Genomic DNA, 24851 nt, shown 5'->3' with positions numbered 1-24851 from the left:
CACCCAACACACAACTTAAAACGAGAGAACGAGATCAAATCTCAGAGCAGTGCATCTCAAAGATGTATGGTCCCCAGACCAGTGGCATTGGCCTCCCCTGGGAACTTGTTAGAGATGCAAATTTTCTAGCCCTCACCCAGACCCACTAAATCAGAAACTCTAGGGGAGGACACAGCTCTCTGGGGTTTGGTATGTCCTCCAGGGGACGCTGATGAAAGTTTGAGAGGAACTGGTGTATAGGAACTGAAGACCTCAAACCGTCCTGAAATAACTTCTCACCCTTTTTTCGTTGGCTGAGGACACTTTGCCACCTTTGCATGTGAGAACTAATAATTTCCCCCAGAAGCCAAGTCACACTGCTGCTATGGCAACCAGCTACATTTCTCATGGCCTTGGTAAGGGGACAAGAAGGCAATGGCGAATATTGGTACATCAGAGTTAGAAGCCTAGAAGTTGTAGAAACTCGTTATCTGATATCCTCCCAAATTGGGAGAAAATGGGAATAGACTTTGAGGTTGCTAGGTCAGGAACATAGTCCCTACTATTCTATCCAGCAGAAAGTATAGATATGGGCACCTCCCAGAGATCATGTATTCAGAGGATAACAAGTCAGGAAAAGACTGTTCAATGTAAAAGTGTACTGAACTTTGTCCCACAACAAATTATATCCCCAAAGTCAGAAGCTCTTTAACAAGTATAAAGGAAGGAATTCAGACACTTGAGGAAGAGAGTATAAAGGACTGGATACATTAATAAAAACAATGTTGATAACAACAACAACAAAAAAGGATTGGATAGATTATGCTCACCTAGTCCAGGTGCCTCCTCACCACATCTTTGATATAAACTTTCATTTTAGGGATCCCTGGGTGGCACAGCGGTTTTGCGCCTGCCTTTGGCCCAGGGTGCGATCCTGGAGACTCGGGATCGAATCCCATATCGGGCTCCCAGTGCACGGAGCCTACTTCTCCCTCTGCCTGTGTCTCTGCCTCTCTCTCTCTCTCATAAATAAATAAATAAAAATTTAAAAAAAAACTTTCATTTTAGTAATGAAAAGTATATGTTGTTAAGGGGTGTCACTATGGCTTTATGGTAGGAAGGTGAAGCCACTCTAGATAGTGTGAGCAGTAAGATAATTACACTCAACTAGACACTTGCAAAATCACTGAAAGAGATGGAGGAGCGTGAGCAGAAGGGCAGCCTCAGAGCCAAGAAGTTCTGGAGTTTGATACTCTGATAAGAAAAAAAGCCACCATTGTCTCAACAGCCACTTGACATTGTTGAAAGTTGTGATTAGAGAGAGCCCTGAGCAGCCCCACCGCCGCCGCCGGCCTAGTTACCATCACACCCCAGTCACCATCCCCGCAGCCGTGAGCAGCCAGGCCGAGACCCAGCAGCCGCCCGCCCCCCTCCCGCCACGGGCAGCGGCGCAGGGAGCGGTGGCCCTGGCGGCCTCACATCGGCGGCGCCTGCCGGCGGGGACAAGGTCATCGCAAGGAAGGTTTTGGGAACAGTAAAATGGTTCAGTGTAAGAAACGGATATGGGGGATCCCTGGGTGGCGCAGCGGTTTGGCGCCTGCCTTTGGCCCAGGGCGCGGTCCTGGAGACCCGGGATCGAGTCCCACATCGGGCTCCCGGTGCATGGAGCCTGCTTCTCCCTCTGCCTGTGTCTCTACCCCTTTCTCTCTCTCTGTGACTATCATAAATTAAAAAAAAGAAAGAAAGAAAAAAAAAGAAACGGATATGGTCTCATCAACAGGAATGACACCAAGGAAGATGCATTTGCACACCAGACTGCCATAAAGAAGAATAACCCCAGGAAGTACCTTTGCAGCGTAGGAGATGGAGACACTGTGGAGTTTGATGTTGCTGAAGGAGAAAAGGGTGCGGAGGCAGCCAATGTTACAGGCCCCGGTAGGCCCTGGTGGAGTTCCAGTGCAGGGCAGTACATATGCAGCCCACCGTAACCATTATAGACGCTATCCACGTCGCAGGGGTCCTCCACGCAATTACCAGCAGAATTACCGGAATGGTGAGAGTGGGGAAAAGATCGAGGGGTCGGAAAGTGCTCCCGAAGGCCAGGCCCAGCAGCGCCGGCCCCTTTGGCGGAGACCCTACGGGCGGCGACCACAGTATTCCAACCCTCCTGTGCAGGGAGAAGTGATGGAAGGTGCTGACAGCCAGGGTGCAGGAGGACAAGGTAGACCAGTGAGACAGAATATGTATCGAGGTTATAGACCACGATTCCGTAGGGGTCCTCCTCGCCAAAGACAGCCTAAAGAGGATGGAAAGGAGGAAGATAAGGAAAATCAAGGAGATGAGACCCAAGGTCAGCAGCCACCTCAACGTCTGTACCGCTGCAACTTCAATTACCGACGCAGACGCCCAGAAAACCCTAAACCACAAGATGGCAAAGAGACAAAAGCAGCGGATCCACCAGCTGAGAATTGGTCCGCTCCGAGGCTGAGCAGGGCGGGGCTGAGTGAATGCCCGCTTACCATCTCTACCATCATCCGGGTTAGTCATCCAACATGAAGAAATGAAGATGAAATTCCGGCAATAAGAAATGAACAAAAGATTGGAGCTGAAGACCTTAATAAGTGCTTGCTTTTTGCCCATTGACCAGATAAATAGAACTATCTGCATTATCTATGCAGTGTGGGGTTTTTATTATTTTTACCTAAAGACGTCTCTTTTTGGTAATGATAAACGTGTTTGTTTTTTGTTTTTGTTTTTTTTTAAAGCCTGGTTTTTCTCAATACACCTTTAAAGGTTTTTAAGTTGTTTCATATCTGGCAAGTTGAGATTTTTAAGAACCTCATTTTTAATTTGTAATAAAAGGTTACAACTTGATTTTTTCAAGAAAGTCAACAAACGGCAAGCACCCGTTAATAAAGGTCTTAAATAATTAAAAAAAAATAAAAGAAAGTTGTGATTAGCACGCTTAGGTCGGGACGCCTGGGTGGCTCAGTAGTTGAGCCTTTTGTTCTGGGCGTGATCCCAGATCCAGGGATGGAGTCCCGCATCAGGCTCCCTGTGAGGAGTCTGCTTCTCCCTCTGTCTGTGTCTCTGTCTCTGTCTGTCTTTCTCTGTGTCTCTCATGAATAAACAAAATCTAAAAAAAAAAAAAAAAAAAAAAAAAGACATGCTTAGGTCAGTGGCTGCCTTTACCTACTGATGCTCTGATTCGCGTGGCCTTGCTTGCCAGCAAAAACAGTAGCGGAAGAGCTTCTGTCTCACATCTTTCTTTCATGTCATTCAAGAGTGCATCTAATTGATAGAAACCAATTTGCTTCCAGAATATGAGCTGGAAAGGAGTCTGGAAAGCACGATTTTTAGCTTTCCAGCCTCTACAGAGCAGGAAGATACATTCAAGGAAGGAGGCATGAAGGCATAGTGAGCTAATTCTGTACCCATCTCCTGTGAGAAGTGACAGCTCTGTACAAAAAGCCTTCTCTAGACATGGAATTCTGGGTGCAAGAGCTGTCGCTAGGATGGACTCCCAGATCTCAGGGGCACGGGAGGAGCTCGAGATGTGTGTGCCCACATAAAAGCTGCTAACACCAGGTCATGAAACCGTAAGTCCTTATTTGATTTGTATGATCCCTTTCACTTCACTACAAATGCCAGGACTGAGACACCTTCCTTGACAGGTTTAGGTTTTTGTTTTTGGTTTTTTTTTTTTAATATTTTATTTATTTATTCATAAGAGACAGAGAGAAAGAGAGAGAAGCAGAGACATAGGCAGAGAGAGAAGCAGACTCAATGCAGGGAGGCTGATGTGGGACTCGATCCCGGGACTCCAGGATCACACCCTGGGCCAAAGGCAGGCCTCAACCACAGAGCCACCCAGGCATCCCCAGGTTTTTGTTTTTGTTTTTGTTTTTAACCTATCTTCCAGATCTGAGTGAGTTCAAGGCAATACACTAGTGGTTTAATTTAATTGTAAGTTGAAATTGCCATCAGGCCATTTCACTGCTTAGGCCATAGGGAACCACCAAAAGAAGGATTGGGTGGCTATGGTGGTTTCAAAAGACGGGCTCAGAATCTTTGATGTTTCCACCCTTCAAAAGGCAAATCTAGGTGCTCTCCCCTTGGGTGTGAATCAAAGTGACTCGTGTCTTACCAGCAAATTTCCCTCTAATCTTTACTTTCACTGCATCTCACAAATGTTGATAAGTTTGGTTTTTTATTTAGCTCCAAATTAAATTTTTCTCCTGAGATTTCTTCTTTGAGTGGTGTACTATATAGAAATATGTCGTTTAGGGGCACCTGGATGGCTCAGTGGTTGAGCATCTGCCTTCAGCTCAGGGCATGATCCTGGGTCTGAAGATCGAGTCCCGCATCAGGCTCCCCAGAAGAAACCTGCTTCTCCCTCTGCCTATGTCTCTGCCTTTCTCTGTGTGTCTCTAATGAATAAATAAATAAAATCTTTAAAAAATAACTGTGTTGTTTAATCTCCAAATGTTTTGAAATTCTCCAGCTATCTTTTCTGCTATTGATTTCTAGTTTAATTCTGTCATTCTCTGAGAACGCATTTTGTATGATTTCTATTCTTTTACATTTATTAAGGTGTGTATGATGATCCAGAATGTAGTCTATCTCCCTGAATGTTCTATGTGAGTTTGAGAAGAACATGTACCCTCCTGTTTTTGGATAGAGTAGAGTTAACCGTTGAACAACACAGGTTTGAACTGTGCGTTGTCCATTGATACATTTTTTTTTTTTCAGTAAGTACAGGGCAGTGCTATAAATGTGTTTTCTTTTCCTTATGATATTCTTTTTTTTTTTTTTTAGACCTGAGCCAAAGGCAGATGCTCAACCACTGAGGCACCCATGTGCCCCCTTATGATTTTCTTAATAATATTTTCTTTTCTCTAGCTTACTTTATTGCAAGAATACAGTGTATAGGGCAGCCCCCATGGCTCAGCGGTTTAGCACCACCTTCAGTCCAGGGTGTGATCCTGGAGACCTGAGGTCAAGTCCCATGTAGGGCTCCCTGCATGGAGCCTGCTCCTCCCTCTGCCTGTGTCTCAGCCTCTCTCTCTTTCTCTCTCTCTCTCTCTCTCTCTCTCATGAATAAATAAATAAAATCTTTTAAAAAATGTAGTGTATAATACATATTACATGCGAAACGTGTTAATTGACGATGTTATCGGTATCGTGTTCAGTCAACAGTGGCTGATCAGTAGTTAAGTTTTGGGGGAGTTAAAAGTTATACATGGATTTTCAACTGTGTGTGTGTGGGTTGACACCCCTAATCTCCGCATTGTTCAAAAGTCAACTGTACATACATGCCAAGGATTGTTATGTCTTTTTGGAACATTAATCCCTTCATCATTATGCTGTACCCCTCAATCTCTGATCATCTTCCTTGTTCTGAAGTCTGGTTTGTCTGAAACTAATATAGCTGCTCTTCATTTCTTTTGATTGGTATTAGCATGGTGTATCTTTTTTCTATCCCTTTACTTTTAACCTATCTAAGTCTTTATGTCTGAACTGAAGACAACAAGCTGGGGCTTGTTTTTTGTTTTTTGAATTTTTTAAATCCAAGTTCTGTCTGATTAAAAACAACCTCTATCTGTTATCTATTTATTTGTTTATTTATTTATGTATTTATTTATTTATTTATTTATTTATTTATTTATTTTAAAGCTTTTATTCATTTGAGAAAGAGAGAGAGAGTATGAGGAGAGAGAGGGGCAGAGGGAGAAGCTGCTGAGCAGAGACTGGACATGGGGCTCCATTCCAGGACCCTGAGATCATGACCTGAGCTAAAGGCAGACATTTAACCAACTGAGCCACCCAGGTGCCCCAATCTGTCTTTTAAGTGGTTTATTTATGCCACTCACATTTAAAATGATTATTGATATAATTGGGTTACTATCTTACATGTTTATAACTGTTTTCTATTCATTGTACGTATTCTTTGAGAGAATGGGAATAGGGGAGGAGCAGAGGGGGAGGTAATGGGAGGCGGAAAGAATCTCAAGCAGACTGTGCTGGGTATGGAGCCAGACATGGGGCTCCATCCTACAACCCCAAGATCATGACCTGAGCTGGAACTAAGAGTTGAATGTTGACTGAAGTGAAGTTGGTGCTTCACTGACTGATCCAGGCGCCCCTAAGATTTTACTTTTTGAGTAATCTTTACACCCAACATGGGGCTAGAACTCACAACCCCAAGATCAAGAGTCACATACTCTACCAAGACAGCCAGTCAGGTGCCCCTGAGTTGAGCATTTTATACCATTCTGTTTAACTTATCTCTTAGCATGTTAGTAATACTTTTAAACTTTTTTAATGCTTGCCCTAGAGTTTGCAATATATATTTATAACTGCCTGCCAGCAGCATATTTTAAGTTATTCAAAAGAAGCTAAGGCTGCAAAACCAGGTTTGAATTCAGAATTCTTGTATTCTCAGTGAAGGTCCCAGGGCAGCAACTCTTCCCACCCAGCATTATCCCAGCTAGTGAGGGGACTTGGTTTTTTTTTTTTTTTTTTTAGTGAGGGGACTTGTGTGCATAGGTGTGTACCTTCCAACCCATATGTCTACACTATTTAGTACTTCTAAATAACTTTATTAGAAGTTCTAAAATGGTTAGGCCATCCCATATGCCTAGTCATAAGCAGCACAGTCCTTTGAGAAGATAGATGTGGGGAAGCAGCCCATATAGGCTCTGGAAGTTGGCATGGCTGTTTATGTAGGAAATTCTAGGCTTCCATGTAGCTGGAACATGGTCTTGAATGAGAAAACACAGATTCTGAGTTTAGCTCCTGGGACTTCTGTAAACAGCCACACTTGGGTGAAAGTTCTCTTGCCTATGTGTAAAGGTAGTATGGACCCAGATACTCATCTGACTCACCTTCACATAGTTTAGGCTTGCTACTCAATTTTCCAAAAGTAAATAATATTGTGTACTATATATAGTTCATGAAATATGGTTAATATATGTATATATATAGTGTGTATGTACGTACATATATATATAACGTACTATATATAGTGTGTGTATACGTATATAGTGTGTAAACTATAAGGGGAAAGTAATGACTTAATCCCAGAGTTAGGGAAATTGTTAAATAGGAAGATGGAGAGGGATGTGATGGTGGGGTGCATAGAGAGGGCCTTTGAAAATGCTCAGAATGTTTAATTTCTTTTTTTTTAAGATTTTATTTATTTATTCATGAGACACACACACACACACACACACACACACACACACAGAGGCAGAGTCACAGGCATCGGGAGAAGCAGGCTCCATGCAGGGAGCATGCTCCATGCAGGGAGCCAGATGTGGGACTCGATCCCAGGACTCCAGGATTACACCCTGGGCCAAAGGCAGGCGCTAAACCGCTGAGCCACCCAGGGATCCCCGGAATGTTTAATTTCTTAACCGGGGTGATGGATACACATGTGTTCATTCTATTAATCTTCAAATTGTACGTATACATTTTATAGACTCTTGATACTATATATATATAATATTATAATTATAACTGAAAGACATTGGCCAGGTGATCAAAATAAGGACATAAATTACATGTCTTGTCTGATTCAATACCTTTTAATTATTTTGCTTCATAGTCCTGCTTTGGATACCTAATCTTGGTTTTACTCTTGTGAGGCCTGATTATGTTTAATAATTTTAATAATAAATTGATGTTAATCACCACCCCCACCTGCCTGCCTCAATGCAATTTTCATTTTCTCACACTTGCTCATTTCAAACAAGAGAAATAGAAACAAAAATCTGAAATAAATTCAGCCACAACATTTTTGTTTACTTACTATAATGATCAATATTCACCAATATTTTATTTCCCTTTTTTAGGATCATTTCTATCTTCAAAAAAATACTTATCTGAGCATTTACTATGTGCTCAATGTGCTAGAATAATTGAAGTTCTCATTGTCTACTGGAGGAGAAAGATACCTAGTTTCTTTAAAAAATATTTTTTTTTGTTTAAAGATTTTATTTATTTATTCATGAGACACGCACAGAGAGAGAGAGAGAGAGAGAGAGAGAGAGGCAGAGACTCAGGCTGAGGGAGAAGCAGGGTCCATGCAGGGAGCCCAATGTGGGACTCGATCTTGGGACTCCAGGATCACGCACTGGGCCGAAGGCAGGTGCCAAACCGCTGAACCACCCAGGGATCCCTCTTTTTTAATTTTTTAAAAAAATATTTTATTTATTTATTAATTTGAGAGAGTAAGAGAGCACACAAGCAGGGCGTGGGGGGGTGGGGCAGAGGGAAGAGGAAGAACTAGGCTCCCCATTGAGCAGGGAGCCTGACACAGGGCTGGATCACAGACCCTGTGATCATGACCTGAGCCAAAGGCAGATGCTTAACCCACTAAGCTACCCAGGTACCCCTAAATAGTTTCTTAAAATTGAATTATTTAATTATCACAGCCACTCCCTGCTGGGCTGTGCTAATTGGTGTAAGAGATCTGAAAGAATCAAGAATGCATGATTGCTGCTGTGCCATGCCAAAGCCAACTGGTTCACTTTATTTCTTCCAACTCTACAAAAATGGGGTAATGTACTGACAGTGGGGAATAGATGATACAAGTAACTCAAATAGTATATCATCAAATAATGTTAAGCAATTATCCTACACACACACACACCAGAAAGGGCTACAGAGTATAGACTTTGCAAAGCAATGGCTTTTCTACTTCATTTAATACCTGAAAAATCTACCTAGAGATGTCTTCCTATTCTACTTTAAAGGATTCTTATGGATCTTGGATTCACTTTCAAACTTAAGTATTTTAAAATTCAACAAATTTTAAAATCTCACCAAGGCTGTCCTAGACCTAATGATTTCAAAGTAAAAACTAAAGAAAAGAATTCACATGAATGCTTATTAAATTATTACTATGTTTGAAGCCTTGTGCTAAGTAAAGTATGGTACAAAGTTGATTTGGTCAGGGAGAAGCACAAGGAAAAGCATTTTTATGGTACCAGGTTACCTTCCAGCAAAGATTCTGTAGTTACTCCTTAATGAGTGAAGAACAATTTGTGCTACAGCAGACACTAACATTTTGCGATGCACTCAAATTCCTCCATCTGGATCGATCTCATGGTTGTAAAAAAATGCTATATGCATACTTTCTGGATTACTCCTTATTTTAAAATACCGAATTTTGCCCAATTGTCAGACCAAGTGTTCCAATTTCAGGTTAAAAATACAGTCACACTACTCTTGTCCTACGACATCTCCTCTCCCACTGCCAAACTTTCCACCAACAGAGAGCCTTGCTTTGCGTCCTAAAGTGGACATCACCGGAAGAGATGCGGACATTTAGATGGGTCTAATCCTCGTGGGCTTGCTCGAAGACTGCCTAATCCCGTTTCCCACGTCAGTCGAGTCTAAAGCCGAGCTGCCTTAGATGGCCTGTTCGAGGTTCCTTGCATCTTGCATCTGCAGGCTTCAGCGATTAAAATGCATCTCTTCTTGGGGGAGATTTCACACGAAGCACCTACATAGTAAATCAGCCAGCTGAAGGCCGGGCCAGCCGCAGGGCTGGAGAGAATCTGGTTTCTCTTTGAAAAGCCTTCCCGGGGAGATCATCCCCCGCCAGCAACAGAGCGCTCGCCGGCACCACGTGTCTGCGCCCACAGCCGGATTGGCGGAGCGCATTTTAGCGCTGCGGTGTAGACGCGCACGGTCCCGCCCAGCTGCCAGAGGAGCCGGGACGCGGAGAGGAGAGGCCGGAGGGAGACCGCAGAGGGGAGGGGGGCGGGAGGGGGGTGGGGGACCCGAGGAGCCCCGGCCGGGAGTCTGCGAGGGCCCGAACGGCGCCAGGCCCGCCGCGCCACGACTTGCCCAAACCAGACAGGCTGCATTCTGCGCCCTGGAGGACGGAGCCGGCCCGCCGCTGCCGCTGCCGCTGCCGCTGCCGCCCCGCCGCTCCGCGGCCTCCGTGGGCCCCGCCTTGAGCCAGCGGCGCCTCTGGGGTCTGGTCCCCAGCGCCGCCCCCGCCCGCCCCCGTCCGCCCGCAGCGTCCGGCACCCGCCCCGGAGCGCGCAGCTGGGGTGAGCCGAGGCCCGGGCTGCGCCGGGAGCCCCTGGGAGCCTACTGGGCCCCGCAGACCTCGGGGTGATGCTGCCGCCCGCGCGCCCCGCGCCCCCTCGCCCCCGCGCCCCGCGCCCCCTCGCCCCCGCGCCCCGCTCCCCCTCGCCCCCACGCCCCGCTCCCCCTCGCCCCCGCGCCCCGCTCCCTCTCGCCCGCTCCCCCTCGCCCGCTCCCCCGCGCCCCCGCGGCGCCCAGCCTTCCCCGGAGCCCCGGAGCCCGGGAGCCCGGCCTTTGTCCCCGCAGCGAGCCCGCGGCCCGAGGCGCCGCGCCGCAGCCCAGCCCCGGGATGGGGGGCGGAGGGGCCGCGAAAACGTGCCCCTTCTTTCTTCTTTCCTGTTCCGGCCATCTTGGGGCCGAGACCCGAGCGCGGGGCGCGGGGGGCAGGCAGCGCGGCTCGGTGCGCCCAGGTGGCGGCGGCGACCCCAGCCAGCCCCGCCCGCGCCGCCTCCGACCGCCGCGGGGGCGCGCGGGGAGCCCCAGCTCGGCCCCGGGCCTGGGCCCACGGCCCCGGGCAGCCCCGAACCCGCCAGAGGCGCAGAAAATAGGAGGGATACGGCCTGGGAGCTGACCTACGCCCAGTTCATTCAGTCATTCTTTACCCACGTGTCCCTTTGGCAGATTCTCAGCCCTCCCTGCCTGTCCTTTGCTAGGTGCTGAGGACACATAACAGCGAGCAAGAGGAGCCCGGTCCTTGTTCCCGCGGACCCCGCAGCCCAGTGGATGGAGCCCACCGTCCGCAGACCTGCCAGGTCGGTATCCTCACGGCCTCCAAACAGGTTGGGAAGCCGGGGCATGCGCGGACATAACCTGCCCTGGGTCAAGCAGCGAGTAAATGGCAGAATCAAACTTTGAACCTAGGTCTGTAAGTCTTTATGCCAGCGGCAGTGAACCGTTAATGGTTCTTTTTTTTCCCCCAAAGGCCCATTACAAGCGATTTGGATGTACAGTTTATATGAAGTCCTATGAAGTGCATGCTCCATTTCCTGGATGTTTATATATGGGTTTATTTCTAGTTCACGGTATCTGGAAAGTGCTAAAAATAATTGATATTACAACTTTGCTCTAAGTTACTCTGAATTGTATTTTCCTTTCTTCTATTCACATATATGGCTGTTAGGAAAGAAAACAAAATTCCTGAGGGTTGTTCCAAGCAGGGAATCCCCGGTGGATTGACGAATGTGTGTGGCTTTTCTTCAGCTCACTGATCTCTGTGGTAGCTACGGGCACCCAAAAAACCCCCAAGAATGAAAGGCCTGTGATCCGCAAGTTGCTGCTAGAGATATTTTAGCCTCTCCAGATAACGATGCAGCTGCCACACAAGTTTGTAAGGTAAATAACAGGGCCTGCTAAAGCTTAATGGTACAAAGCTGATTAAAGTTCTCCATTTAAACTTTTTTTTAAGTTCACATTTTGAAAATGTATCCTTTTTGAAAGACAAGCGAAGTACTAATATCTAGGGAAGTTGCTTGATTTGTGTATCTTTTTTTTTTTTTTAAGATTGTATTTATTTATTCATAGAGACAGAGAGAGAGAGGGGCGGGGGGTGGGGGTGGGCAGAGGCACAGCCAGAGGTAGAAGCAGGCTCCATGCAGGGAGCCTGATGTGGGACTCAATCCAGGGTCCCCAGGATCACACCCCAGGCTGCAGGCGGCGCTAAACCGCTGCGCCACTGGGCCTGCCCTCTATCATCAGTAGATTATATTTAGGTAGGCAACTCAGAGGAAGAAAGCATCTAAAAAAAAGTGTGTTGGGTGTAAGAAATTCAGAGAGAGAGAGAGAGAGAGAAAAAAAAGAAATTCAGAGAGCCTGCCATCAAACATAGTTAGCTACTCCACAAATTTAATATTTTAACCAATTTTGTTGACGCATAATATACAAATGCACCCTTAATTTTCGATGTACAATTCGATACATTTTTGACAATGTATATACCCAGGTAATCAACAATCAAAATACACAATAAAAAAACAAACAAAAAAACAAAATATACAATCAAAATATAGAATATTTCTGTTATACTGCAAGAGTGTTCTTGTTCTTTTGCAGCCAATTCCCCAACATCTCATGTAATTTTACATAGTTTTGCTGCGTAACTTTTTTATTTTTTTTAATGTTTTTATTTTTTTTAATTTATTTATGATAGTTACACACAGAGAGAGAGAGAGAGAGGCAGAGACACAGGCAGAGGGAGAAGCAGGCTCCCTGCACCGGGAGCCTCACGTGGGATTCGATCCCGGGTCTCCAGGATCGCGCCCTGGGCCAAAGGCAGGCGCCAAACCGCCGCGCCACCCAGGGATCCCCCTGCTTGACGTTTTTTTAAGTTGCGTATAAAAGATGAGGATCATAGGCATTTCTCATCTCCACACCGAGGGGGACAGGAGTGAATAACCAGAGGCTGGCGGCTGGGACCAGGAGTGCCCCGGGGTTGGGGTTCCCCAAGGGGCATCGTGGAGCGTCAGCCCCAGAGCCGCAGCCAGGGAGGGGAGTGGCCCGGGGTGCCCTCTCGGGAGGACGCGCTCGCCCACGGGTCTCCTCCGGTCCCGCAGGGCCCCGGGCGCACGCTGACGGCCCTGGGGGCAGGCGCGCCCTCCGCTCCCGGCCCCGCAGCGGCGCTGCCATAGCAACGGCCTGGCCGCCGCCGCCGCCGCCGCCCGAGACCCGGCCACCTCCCGCTCCCGAGGGGTGGGGCGGCGGCGGCCCGGGAGGCGGCCCGGCCCGCCCCCTCCTCGGAGGCCAGCGGAGGCGGCGGATTTTCTCCCCAGCATGGTAAGGGCGGGGAGGTGGCGCTGCCCGGGGGACGCGGGGCGGGGGGCGGCCCCCCTCGCCAGCCCCGGCCGCGGCGGCCCCCCTCCGCATCCCCACGCCGTCCGCTCCCCGCAGCCCTTCCAGAAGCACGTCTACTACCCGCTGGCCGGCTGCCCCGAGGGCCCCGGCGCCCCCGCAGCCGCCGCGATGGCCTGTGCCCCCCACCGCGCGGCGTCGGGCCCCCTGCCCTGCTTCCAGTTCCGGCCTCGGCTGGAGAGCGTGGACTGGCGGCGGCTGAGCGCCATCGACGTGGACAAGGTGGCGGGGGCCGTGGACGTGCTGACGCTGCAGGAGAACATCATGAACATCACCTTCTGCAAGCTGGAGGACGAGAAGTGCGCCCACTGCCAGTCGGGGGTGGACCCGGTGCTGCTGAAGCTCATCCGCCTGGCGCAGCTCACCATCGAGTACCTGCTGCACTCGCAGGAGTTCCTCACCTCGCAGCTGCACCACCTGGAGGAGCGCCTGCGCCTGAGCCTGGAGGAGGGTGAGCAGAGCAGGACGCTCCTCAGCAAGCAGGCCGGGGAGATTAAGTTACTCAAGGAAGAGTGTAAACGCAGGAAGAAGATGATCTCCACCCAGCAGCTGATGATCGAGGCCAAAGCCAGCTACTACCAGGTGGGACACTGCCTTGTGATTCCAATTCATAACCCAGTGAAACTCTCCATCCCCACCGGCCAGGATGTTGAGAATCCCTTTCCCAGATCACTGCTTCCTCCCACCCCATTTCTCAGTAGTTAAGCGGAGCGGTGATTGTAACCAACAAGCGACATGGTTCATTACCTTCCATAGACGACCGTAGGATTAATAATGAAACAACCTCCGCAGTGTTGTTTTAAAGCCATCTACATGCAGGTTGTTTAAGAAACTGCGTCCTAATCGATATAATGAGGAATAAACCATGTACAAATTGCTGTTGAGGTCTGCACCCCCCCACCCTTGATCTGGTATGACTAAATTTGTGGGGGTTTTATTTCAAAATATTTTCAGACTTACAGAAAAGTTGTAAGAATAGCACAAAGAACTTCATAAACCCCTCACCCAGATTCTCCAGTTATTAACATTTACCACAGTTGCTTTGTTTACTCAGTCTCTATGTACATACTATTGTTTTTTGAACCATTCAACAGTGAGTTTCCGGCTCCTGACCATTTCAATGTGTATATCTCCTGAGTACAAAAACACTGACTAATGATATTAGTGATAAAGAACGACAGTGTGTGTGTGTTTTTTTTTTTTTTAAGATTTTGTTTATTTATTCATGAGAGACACAGAAAGAGAGAGAGAAAGGCAGAGACACAGGCAGAGGGAGAAGCAGGCTCCCTGCAGGGAGCCCGACATGGGCCTGGATCCCAGGTCTCCAGGATTACACCCTGGGCCAAAGGCGGTGCTAAACCACTAAGCCACCTGGGCTGCCCCCAACAGTGTGTTTTAATTGAACAGGTTATATTTAAAATATATTTTATTAGTAAAACAACAGTATTTAAAGAAGTAAAACCTCTTGCTTTTCTGCTCTAATCACTACTATGGGTTAGACATTGAGCTCAAGATAAATATTGTAATTTTTGGGTATAACAGAAATCAGTGTACTTATTTTTTTTTTTTTTATCAATTAGGTGGAGGAATCGCAAAGGGTATCAACAATGTTGGATAAAGATATCAAAGTAAACAACAGGCTGATGAGATTGATTTTATTTCCTTATATTGTAGTCCCTTTGGCCAAAGAAGAGTTAAAAGACCTCAGGGAATGGGATGCCTGGCTGGTTCAGTCAGTAGAGCATGAACTTAGGGTTGTGACTTCGAGCTCCACAGTAGGAGTAAAGTTTATTAAAAAAAAAAAAGCTTCAGTGGACTTAGGTACTAGTGGTATGAGTGATTGCAGAGGACTGGGCTTACGCACAGATAATGGGGTGGTTCATAGTGCTTAAGGACTGACTCAAAAAAAATAAATAAATAAAAATAAAATTAAAAAAAAAAGGGGGACCGACTCAGCAGCAGGAGCCATGGGAAAAATGAACTTAAGATAGATGAACAGTTGGCAGAGAATACTGTCAGAAAGGCTTAGTGGTCAGCCTTGGGTATACAACCCTGAGGTATAATCCTCAAATGACACATGATGTTGCTCGTTGCCTATTTGTTTCATAAGTGCCATTTAGAAACTATGTACTTAAAAATAGTGCTGATAGGCGTTTTATAAATATATTTATTATACAATGAGTAGAATGGGTTCTACTTAGACATTAAAAATTGTTTAGCTTGGGGAGCCTGGATGGCTCAGTCGATTGAGCATCTGACTCTTGGTTTCCACTTGGGTCATGATCTTGCAGGTTTGTGAGATTGAGCCCTACATCAGGCTCCAGGCTCAGCAGGGAGTCTGCTTGAGATTCTCTCTCCCTGTATCCCTCCCCAATGTGCTCTCTGGCTCTCTCTTTCTCTCTCTCTCTCTCTAAAATAAATGAATCTTCAAAAAAAAAAAATAGTTTAGGGATGCCTGGGTGGCTCAGCGGTTGAGCATCTGCCTTTGGCTTAGGGCGTGGTCCCTGTCTGGGGATGGAGTTCCGCATCTGGCTCTTTAGAGGAGCCTGCTTCTCCCTCTCTCTATGTCTGCCTCTCTCTCTGTGTTTCTCACGAATGAATAAATAAAATCTTTTTTTAAAAAACGTTTAGCATTGGTGGTAATCGGTAAAATATTAAAACCAAAACATACAGAAATTTTATGTTTATGAACATTTTTTCATTCTTTTGGTTACCATAGAAATAGCTGTTGTAAAGATTTTCAAGTATGAATGATGTGCGTGAATAAAGATAATGGCTCAATTTTATGAAATGAGTGATACCTGCCAACTTGGCCACTCAGCAGACTCTGAATGACCAGGTGTATAGTGTGCCTAGGTGTGACCGTGAAAAAATAGAAGTGACCAGACCACTTTTTTCTATTTAGCCGAGTGTAGACACACTCTGCTGTCTTTGGTGGCTTGCCATTATGTCTTCGTGGAGTCTCTGAGCAGTGTGAGCCCTTTAGGGAGACAATTCCAGAGTTAGACTGCATGGGTTTGAATCCTAACTATTCTACTATGCAAGTCACTTAACGCCTAGACCTCCGTTTCCTCATCTGGAAAATGAGAACATTAGTAGTAGGTAACTTTTAGGACTATTCTGGGAATTCCATGAGATAATGCATGTGTGGCATAAGGAAGTCAGCAAACAGCATCTGATGTGTGCATGTTGATTTCCACAGTGGCTTCTTGGTAGTGAGCTGTGACTACCTGTGATGTATGTGAATCCTCACACCTTTCCTAGGAGCTAAATAGTGGTTGCAGTGCTGATGCTGTAAGAATCAGTGATTCAGACACGGGAAGTCAAGACTGCTGCTAAGAAAAGTTGATGCATAAGCTAGCTGGGATTCCAAGGTGTTATGATTATTTTAACTTCAGGTTCCTGTGTTTAGGGATATTCGGCCTATGATAAAATTTACAGGAAGACCCTTGATTTTGTTGAAATAGCTACTTGACTTTAGCCTACAGTCATCAATTTGTGTTTTTGTTTTTTAAAGATTGTATCTATTTGAGAGAGAGCATGGGATAGAGAGAGAGCAAGCACAAGCAGGGAAGAGGGGCAGAGGGAGAGGGCAAAGCAGGCTCCCCACTAAGCAGGGAGCCTGATGTGGAGCTCAGTCCCAGGACCCTCGGGATCACGCCCTGAGTCGAAGGCAGATGCTTAACCGACTCAGCCGCCCAGGCATCTCATGAATTTGTGTTTATTTATTTATTTTTTATTTTAATTTTTATTTATTTATGATAGTCACAGAGAGAGAGAGAGAGGCAGAGACACAGGCAGAGGGAGAAGCAGGCTCCATGCACCGGGAGCCTGACGTGGGATTCGATCCCGGGTCTCCAGGATCGCGCCCTGGGCCAAAGGCAGGCGCCAAACCGCTGCGCCACCAAGGGGTCCCTGAATTTGTGAGACCTCCAACAGCTGAGGAAATATTGTGGCCATGTGTAAAGGCAAATCTATACCAAAGATTTGGCTATCAAATTATTTTTTATATACTTTTTAAAGATTGTATTTATTTATGAAAGACATGGAGAGAGAGGCAGAGACACAGGCAGAGGGAGAGACAGTCTTTCCGCAGGGAGCCTGGTATGAGACTGGATCCTGGGACTCTGGGATCACGCCCTAAGCCGAAGGCAGACACTCAACCACTGAGCCACCCAGGCGTCCCTCCAATAATTTTTTTTAATTAAAAATTTAAAAACCCCAGTGGATCATAACAGAACTTAGACTCATTCCAAGAAGACCTTTTGTTTTCATAGCTGGAAGACTTAGATTCCTCTCCATGCTTTAGCACCATGGGCAGATTTTGGAATCTGTCAGTGAATTTCTGACCCTGGTTGCAGTTTTTTTGGGGTCTCAGAACTGGAGATGAGTGTTGGGGGAAGAAAAAGCATGCATTTTGCAGTTAGAGAGACATAGATTAAAATATGCATCTGAGGGACGCCTTGCCTTGGGTGGCTTAGTGGTTGAGCGTCTGCCTTTGGCTCAGGGCGTGAAACTGGAGTCCCAGGATCGAGTCCTGAATCGGGCTTCCTGCATGGAGCCTGCTTCTCCCTCTGCCTATGTCTCTGCCTCTGCCTCTCTCTGTGTCTCTCATGAATAAATAAATAAAATCTTTTAAAAAATTAAATAAAATATGCATCTGATAATGCTATGACCTAATTCATTCTCTGCATCCCCATCCAACCTCTGGCAACCACTGTTTTTACTGTCTGTCATTTTGCTTTTTCCAGAATGTCATATAGTTGGAATCACTCAGGATGTAGCCTTTTCAGATTGATTTCTTTTCTTTAGTAATATGCATTTAATGTTTTTCCATGTCTTTTCCTGACTTGATGGCTTCTTTCTTTTAAGTGTTGAATAATATCCCATTGTTTAGATGGACCACAGTTTATTTGTTCACCTACTGAAGAATATCTGTGTTTTAGTTGTTTGTTTTCTTTTAGTTGAGTTTTAAGAGTTTTTATATATTGTAGATAACAGCTCTTTATCAGTCATGTGTTTTGCACGTTTTCTCCCAGTCTGTGGGTGTTTTCTCATTTTCTTCACATTGTCTTTTGCAGAAGTTCTGAATTTTAATGAAGTCCTGCTTATCAATTATTTCTTTCATGGATTGTGCCTTTCGTGTTATATCTAAAAAGGCATTACTGCAGCCATCAAGGTTTTCTTCTATGTAATTTTTTAGGAGTTTTATAGGTGTGTGATCCACTTATATTTTACATTTAGGTCTTTGATCCATTTTGAGTTAGATTTTGTGAAGGATATGAAGTCTGTATTGGCGTTCTTTTTTGCATGTGGATGTCCAGTTGTTCCAGGGCTGGACATAGTTGAAGAAACTATCTTTGTTTCGTTGTATTGTTTTTGCTTCTTTGTCAAAATTCAGGTGATGATATTTATATGGGCTTGTTTCTGGGCTCTGTCTTCTGCTCCAGTGTTTCTGTCTTTTTTTTTTTTTTTTAAAGATTGATTGATTGACTGATTGATTCATGACAGACACACACAGAGAGAGAGAGAGGCAGAGACACAGGCAGAGGGAGAAGCAGGCTCCATGCAGGGAGCCCGACATGGGACTCAATCCCGGGTCTCCAGGATCACACCCCGGGCCGAAGGCAGCACTGAACCGCTGGGCCACTGGGGCTGTCCTGTCTGTCTGTTCTTTAGATGATACCACAGTGTCTTGACTACTATAGCTTTATGTAGTGAGTCTTAAAATTGAGAAGCATCAGTCCTCCAATTTTGCCTGTCTCCTTCAATACCATGTGGGCTATTCTGCGTCTTTTAACAAACTTTAGAATCAGTTGGTTGCTATTCACGAATCACTGCCTGGGATTTGGATTGGGATTGCGTTGAATCCATAGATCAAGTTAGGGAGAATTGACATCTTGACAATATTGAGTCCTCATATCCATTAATATGGATAGTCACTTACTTAGTTCTTCTTGATTTGTTCTTCAGAACTTTGAAGCTTTCTTCACATAGATCTTTTTTTTTTTTTAGATTTTATTTATTTTATTCATGAAAGACATAGAAAGAGAGGCAGAGACATAGGCAGAGGAAGAAGCAGGCTCCTTGAGGGGAGCCTGATGCGGGACTTGATTCTGGACCAGGATCTATCCTGAGCCAAAGGCAGATGCTCAACCACCGAGCCACCGAGGCATCCCTATATAGATCTTGTACATATTTTGTTGGATTCATACCTAAGAACTCATTTTTGGGGGTACTAATGTAAATGGTGGTATGTTTTGAATTTCAAATTCCACTTTTTCATTACCAGAATATAGGAAAACAATTGACTTTATAGTATATAAACCTTATATCCTGCAATTTTGCTGTACAATTATATTAGTACCAGAGGGTTTTTGTTGTCAATTCTATTTTCTATGTAGACATTAGTATCATCTACAAACAAGGAAAATTTTGTGTCTTCCTTCTCAGTCTGTATATTTGTTACTTCTTTTTCTTGCTGTAATACATTAGCAAAGACTTCCAGAGCAATGTCTGTTTCTACAAGCTTGGTTTGCCCTGTGTCTTCTCCTCTCCTATGGATCCAAGAAGAGTTGTTGATTTTTTAGTCTGTTCAGCTTTTTACTTATTATAAGGATGGAGTGGCAATTTTCAAGCTTCTTACCTGCATATCTGGGAATGAAGTCTTTTAATTTTATTTTGGTGTTTTTGTCAAATAGAAATTTCTCATCTTTAATTTTTATTTTTAAAGATTCTATTTATTTGAGAGAGAGAATGAGAGAGTGCAGAGAGTGCACACGAGCCAGAGTTGGGGCAGAGGGGGAGAGGGAGAAGCAGGCTCCCCGTTAAGCAGGGAGCCTGATCTGGAGCTCTATCCCAGGACCCCAAGATTATGCTTAGAGCTGAAGGCAAACACTTAACTGACTAAATCACTGAGTCACCCCAGATGTTTTTCATCTTGATGCAGTCAAAATGTCAGGTTATTCTTTATGGAGTGGGAACACCTTCTTACCCTGAGCTCATAGCTTTTCTGTATTACTCAAATGGTTAAAATATCTATTTTCCATTTTTAGAAATTAAAAGTCACATATTCTAGGTTTCTTCATCCTTTCTTTTCTCCAGTGCTGTGCATAGCTCCGCACTGATACCTGAGTCACATGGGCAGTCCATTATGTACCATAAGGAAACCCAACAGTCATCAAGCAGCAGAGAAGGCTGGAAAGATAGTCAAAGATTCTGACGCATGGTCAGTTTCTTCGACAAATGAATTGCAAGGAAAAAGAGAGATGCAGGGCAATCTATAGATCTAAAAAGAGTTGAGAGACATGATGAGCAGTTGCAGGATATGGGCTTATTTGGATCCTGACTCCAAACAAAGTAAAATTTTTTTCTAAGACAGTGTGTGAAATATTGGAAACAAATAATATTTTTAATGTGTTGTTATTAAGCAATTTTCACATTTTAAAAGGTGGACTAATAATATTAGGATTGTGTTCATAGTAAGTCCTTTTAGAGATAGATTGTAACAATTGAAAATATACTAACAAATGAAAATACATAACATCCAGGGTTTAATTCAGCATGATCCAGGGACAAAGGTATAGATGAAGCAAGTTGAATTTTTGCTTAAAATTTGAATCAGTATTAAAGTGGAAAATGGAGATATTGGTAAAACTGATTATTTTTTCAGTGAAATTCATTTTAGGAGGCTAAACATTTCTAAGCATGTGGTCATTTATTATTGCTGGACTCTAGAGCAAATGCTCTGAATAAGATAGGCAAGAGCCCATGCTGTCAGGAATATGACATTCTGGAACCAGGAGGCATTGGGCAGGAGATGGTGAACAAGTGAAGTATATAAATGTGGAAATAGTAACTGGTGAGATGTGCAATGTTGAAAATAAGACAGTGTGCCGGGACAGTGACCGGCAGGAAGACCACCCGTGAGGGTCTTTTTTTTTTTTTCACCCGTGAAGGTCTTGTGGAAAACATGCCATTCCTCCCCAGTGTGGAAGATGCTTGCTGAGCAATTCCTGAATGTCAGGCAGGAGCCAAGGGGGGAAAGTCTGAGAAAGATCCAGGTGGGGCATGAGCTGATGTAGAGGAAATTGGCCTGCTTTTGGGACAGAAAGAAGACTGATGTGGCTGGAGTGTCCCAGACAAGTTGGTGACAGGCTGGGAACCTTCTGTCTAACGGGAACAGCATCGGGGTTCCTCTAGGCACCGGAATGGGCTACTTTAGGTGTCAAGAGATGGTTTTCACTGCCTTGTGCTCAGTTTGGGGAGAACACCCTGGTTTATAGTAGTCTTTTTAGTCCTGTTTTTAGTATTTCCTGGTAGGATGGTATCTTTGGGGGAAGAATTCCCAAGAGGAGGTGGTGCCTTAGGTATCCCAATTTTAATTGAACTTAGGTGAGGGGCACCTGGGTGGCTCAGGTGGTTAAGCATCTGCCTTCAGTTCAGGCCATGATCCCAGGGTCCTGGGACCAAGTCCTGCAACGTGCTCCCTGCTCAGTGGGGAGCCTGTTTCTCCATCTCCCTCTTTCCTTCCCCCCTGCTCGTGCTCACTTTTCCTCAAATAAATAAATAAATAAATAAATAAATAAATAAATAAAAATCTTTAAAAAAATTAAACTTAGGTGGAAGGACTCATTACAGACTCATTATAGACACTTGGATTTGTTGCTGTCTCCTTTCCAGTGCCATTTTTGTGACAAGGCCTTTATGAACCAAGCTTTTCTACAAAGTCACATCCAGCGGCGCCACCCTGAAGATTCTCACCTCGGTAAGTCATGGGCTCAACTTCAAAGAGCTGTCTTCCCTTTGGTACCTTTTTCTCCTTTCAGTAAGACATAGTCCAGTGCATCTCTCGACCCTTTTAAAAGAAAGTATCATAGTTTTTGTTCATTCATTAAATAAATACTGAGCCCCTACTAGGTGCCATGCACGGCACCAGGCCGGGGGAATTTGGGTGCAAGCGAACTAGACCAAGTCCTGCCCTCTGGAGTCTTATGATCTGCTAAGAGGGGCAGAGGAGACGCACTTCAACAAACAAATGAGTAGTTCTTTTCAAATGCTGGCAGAGGCTACAAAGAAAATAAAATAGGAAGAATGGGCTGGAGGTAGTCAGCAAAGGCTTCACTGAGGAAATGCTGTTGGATCAGAGATGGGAATGACGTGGAGGTCCCAGCGTGGGGAAAGTCTGGGAAGTGAATATCCCAGGCAGGGGGAGCTCTGATTGTTTGGTGGGGGTGGGCAGCACGGTGTGTTTGAGGAACGCACAGAAGGTTAGTGAGTAGAATGAACAAGGCAGTAGTGTGCAAAGCAGGGCTTTGGAGGGGAGGGGGTCGGGTCACCTGGGACCTTCGAAGGCTGGGAATATGGGCAGCTGCTGGTGGAGAGTGCGGCAATGGTGGAAGCAGGTGGAAGAATGAGGGAGGCTGCCAGAGTAGCCCAGGTGAGTGACATGGCAGTGGGATGGAGACGGTACCAGGGAAGACCAGAGAAGTGAGGATGGACAGGACGCATGACACATGGAGCTCGCAGAGGTGTAAGTCTGCACGAGAGCAAGGAGATAAAGAAAGCCAATCCTGGGTTTTTTGTCTTACACGTTTGGGTGAATGGCAGTGATAGCTCCTGAGATGGGGACCTAGGGGCAGAGGGTTTGTTTTGGTCAGGGTAAACTTGAGTCCCGATTCTGTCACTATCCAAGTGGAGGTGCAGAGGATCTGGAGGTCAAGGTAGAGGCCCAGGCTGGAGATCTAAACCCAGAAGTCCTTAGCAGAGCTGGACTGGATGAGCTCACCTAGAGAGGGGAAGACAGCCGAGAGCCAGCCCTGCGCTCTCCCAATGCGAGGAGCAGCCAAGGGCAGTGAGAAATAGTCATGGAGGCAGAAGGGAGACCTGGGGAGTGTGTTGGCATGGAAACCAAGGGAAACAAGTGTTTCGGAAGGCAGGCAGTATCCAGTTCCCCGAATGTTCCTGAGGCACAGAGTAAGATGAGGACCGAGAATTGATTCTTGCTGTCACGATGGCTGCTGCTGACCTTGACATGACTGCTTCTGTGGGTTGGTGGGAACAAAAGCCCAAAGGGAGTGAGCTAAGCTGAGAACCAGGTGAGCAAGGGATCACATTGTACATATTTACTTAAGTACCATTTGTGGGGAAGGGCAGCAGAGACACGAGGCATTGTCTGGAGGGAAATGTGGGACCAAGGCAAAATTTTTGTTTCCTTTGATGTGGGAGATAGGAAGATGTATTTGGGTGCTGATGTGAATTAACCATGTATAGAGGGGGAAATTAAGAGAGGACAGGGGTTCAGTGCTTCTCCAGGAACCACGTTTCTTGTTATGTAAATATTCTTAATATAAACAAACAAAAAAGGCCAGGTCTTCTCAGATCAAAGCTTTCTGCAGATTGCCTACAGAACAGTAACCCACAGAAATTCTCATTACGGTTTAAATGCTTTTAGCATCTCAACAAGTGTGCTTCTCGCTTGCTTTAGCCTCCTTTTTGGGCCAGTCTGCTTCCACTCCTGCCTATTTCAGACAGATTTATTTAGGAAACAGCTAAAGCTTTGTATAAACAGTACGAACAGCCGAAAATTCCATTTGTAAATCATGGACCATTATACAATTTAGCAGTTTGTTGGAGAAATTGGGAAGATTAAATATTTTAATTAACCTACCATTCTTCAGTGTGAAACTGACCTTCTTTCTCTTCTGTTTCAGTATCTTATTCTATCTCATACTCGTTTCAGAGAGTATTTCAGACTCTGAAATGAGTATTATTTCTTCAGGTCATCTTTGAGATTCTGACTTTCTACTTTGGTTTCCATACCTTTCATGTCTACACTCACAGACACATGTATATCCATTCAGTCATGTGCACATCTTCATGTAAGTACATGTACATAAGTACCTTCTCTTTCACTTGTTGCTTCCTTTTTACAACCTTTTGGTACCTCGTTTTGGCCCTATGGACAGCTTATGGCCCCAGTTTGCATTTTGATTGCCAGCCTCTGCTTGTCTTAGCACTGATGGGGTTCTCAGAAGAGTGTGGTGGGAGCCAGAAGGTTGGTGACCATAGAAATTTCCAGTATGGTGGTACCTGCAGCAGAAACTTGCTTCCCTTCTCTCATTGAGACTGGCATCTCCAAGAGGAGCCCAGGATTATTCCTTGTCATCCTTATTGTTCCCTGAATGGGCTCTCGCACTGTCTCTGAAGGATAATCCAATACAGTGGCTGAAAGAATCTGCTACAAGTAATTCAGCGCCCCATAACACGAAGGGCTGCAAGTAATTGGCTTGTGTGGCATGAAAAAGTAATAATATCCCAAGTCAGAGCACTTTGTTTTTGTCCTATCAATGAGACTGTATCCTGTAAATTTTTAGTTAGGTTTCAGAGGAGGTGGTATTTTAATAACATATTTCTGTTGCAACAGAGTATAAGCAGAAGGCACAGACTGATAAGCTCCAGAGTGAGATTGACATGCTGAAGGAACAGCTGCAGCTCACCAAGTCTCAGCTGGAGGCTGCACAGCACGCCCATGCTGTCAGGTTCTCTAAGGTAGGCTACTGAGTTCTGAAAGGGTGGTGTGATGGGAAGGACTGGTATGAATTCCTTTGAAGGAATTCCAGTGAAGCCATCTGGTCTTGGACTTTTCTTTATTGGGAGGTGTTTGATTGGTGCTTCAATGCCCTTATTCATTATTGGTCTGTTCATTCTTTCTGTTGTTTCCATGATTCAGTCTTGGTAGGTTACATGTTTCTAGGAATTTATCCATTTCTTTGAGAGTGTCCAGTTTATTGGCATATAATTGTGCACAGTAGGCTATTAATGATCCTTGTAATTCTGTAGTATCTGTTGTAATGTGTCCTCTTTTCATTTATAATTTATTTGAGTCCTTTTTCCATTTTTGGGTGGTCTACTAAAAGTTCGTC

General features: G+C 45.3%; 1 protein-coding gene and 1 pseudogene across 1 annotated transcript in view; both read left to right on the top strand.

Moving 5' to 3' along the window:
* Positions 1-1081: 1081 nt before the first annotated feature.
* Positions 1082-2720, top strand: LOC119865108 (annotated as a pseudogene).
* A 10103-nt stretch (positions 2721-12823) lies between these two features.
* DZIP1 (DAZ interacting zinc finger protein 1) overlaps positions 12824-24851 on the top strand; it is a 51878-nt gene continuing 39850 nt past the window's right edge. Inside the window, 4 exon segments of the mRNA NM_001166008.1 lie at positions 12824-12852; positions 12967-13509; positions 21610-21694; positions 24353-24477. Of these exon segments, the coding sequence (NP_001159480.1) occupies positions 12850-12852; positions 12967-13509; positions 21610-21694; positions 24353-24477 (756 nt within the window). The 5' untranslated portion in view covers positions 12824-12849.

This window comes from Canis lupus, chromosome 22, assembly GCF_011100685.1.
Source record: "Canis lupus familiaris isolate Mischka breed German Shepherd chromosome 22, alternate assembly UU_Cfam_GSD_1.0, whole genome shotgun sequence".
In the NCBI taxonomy this organism is placed as follows: Eukaryota; Metazoa; Chordata; class Mammalia; order Carnivora; family Canidae; genus Canis; species Canis lupus.
The sequence above is the reverse complement of the archived record's forward strand: the minus strand, read 5'-3'. Positions and strand labels throughout refer to the sequence as shown.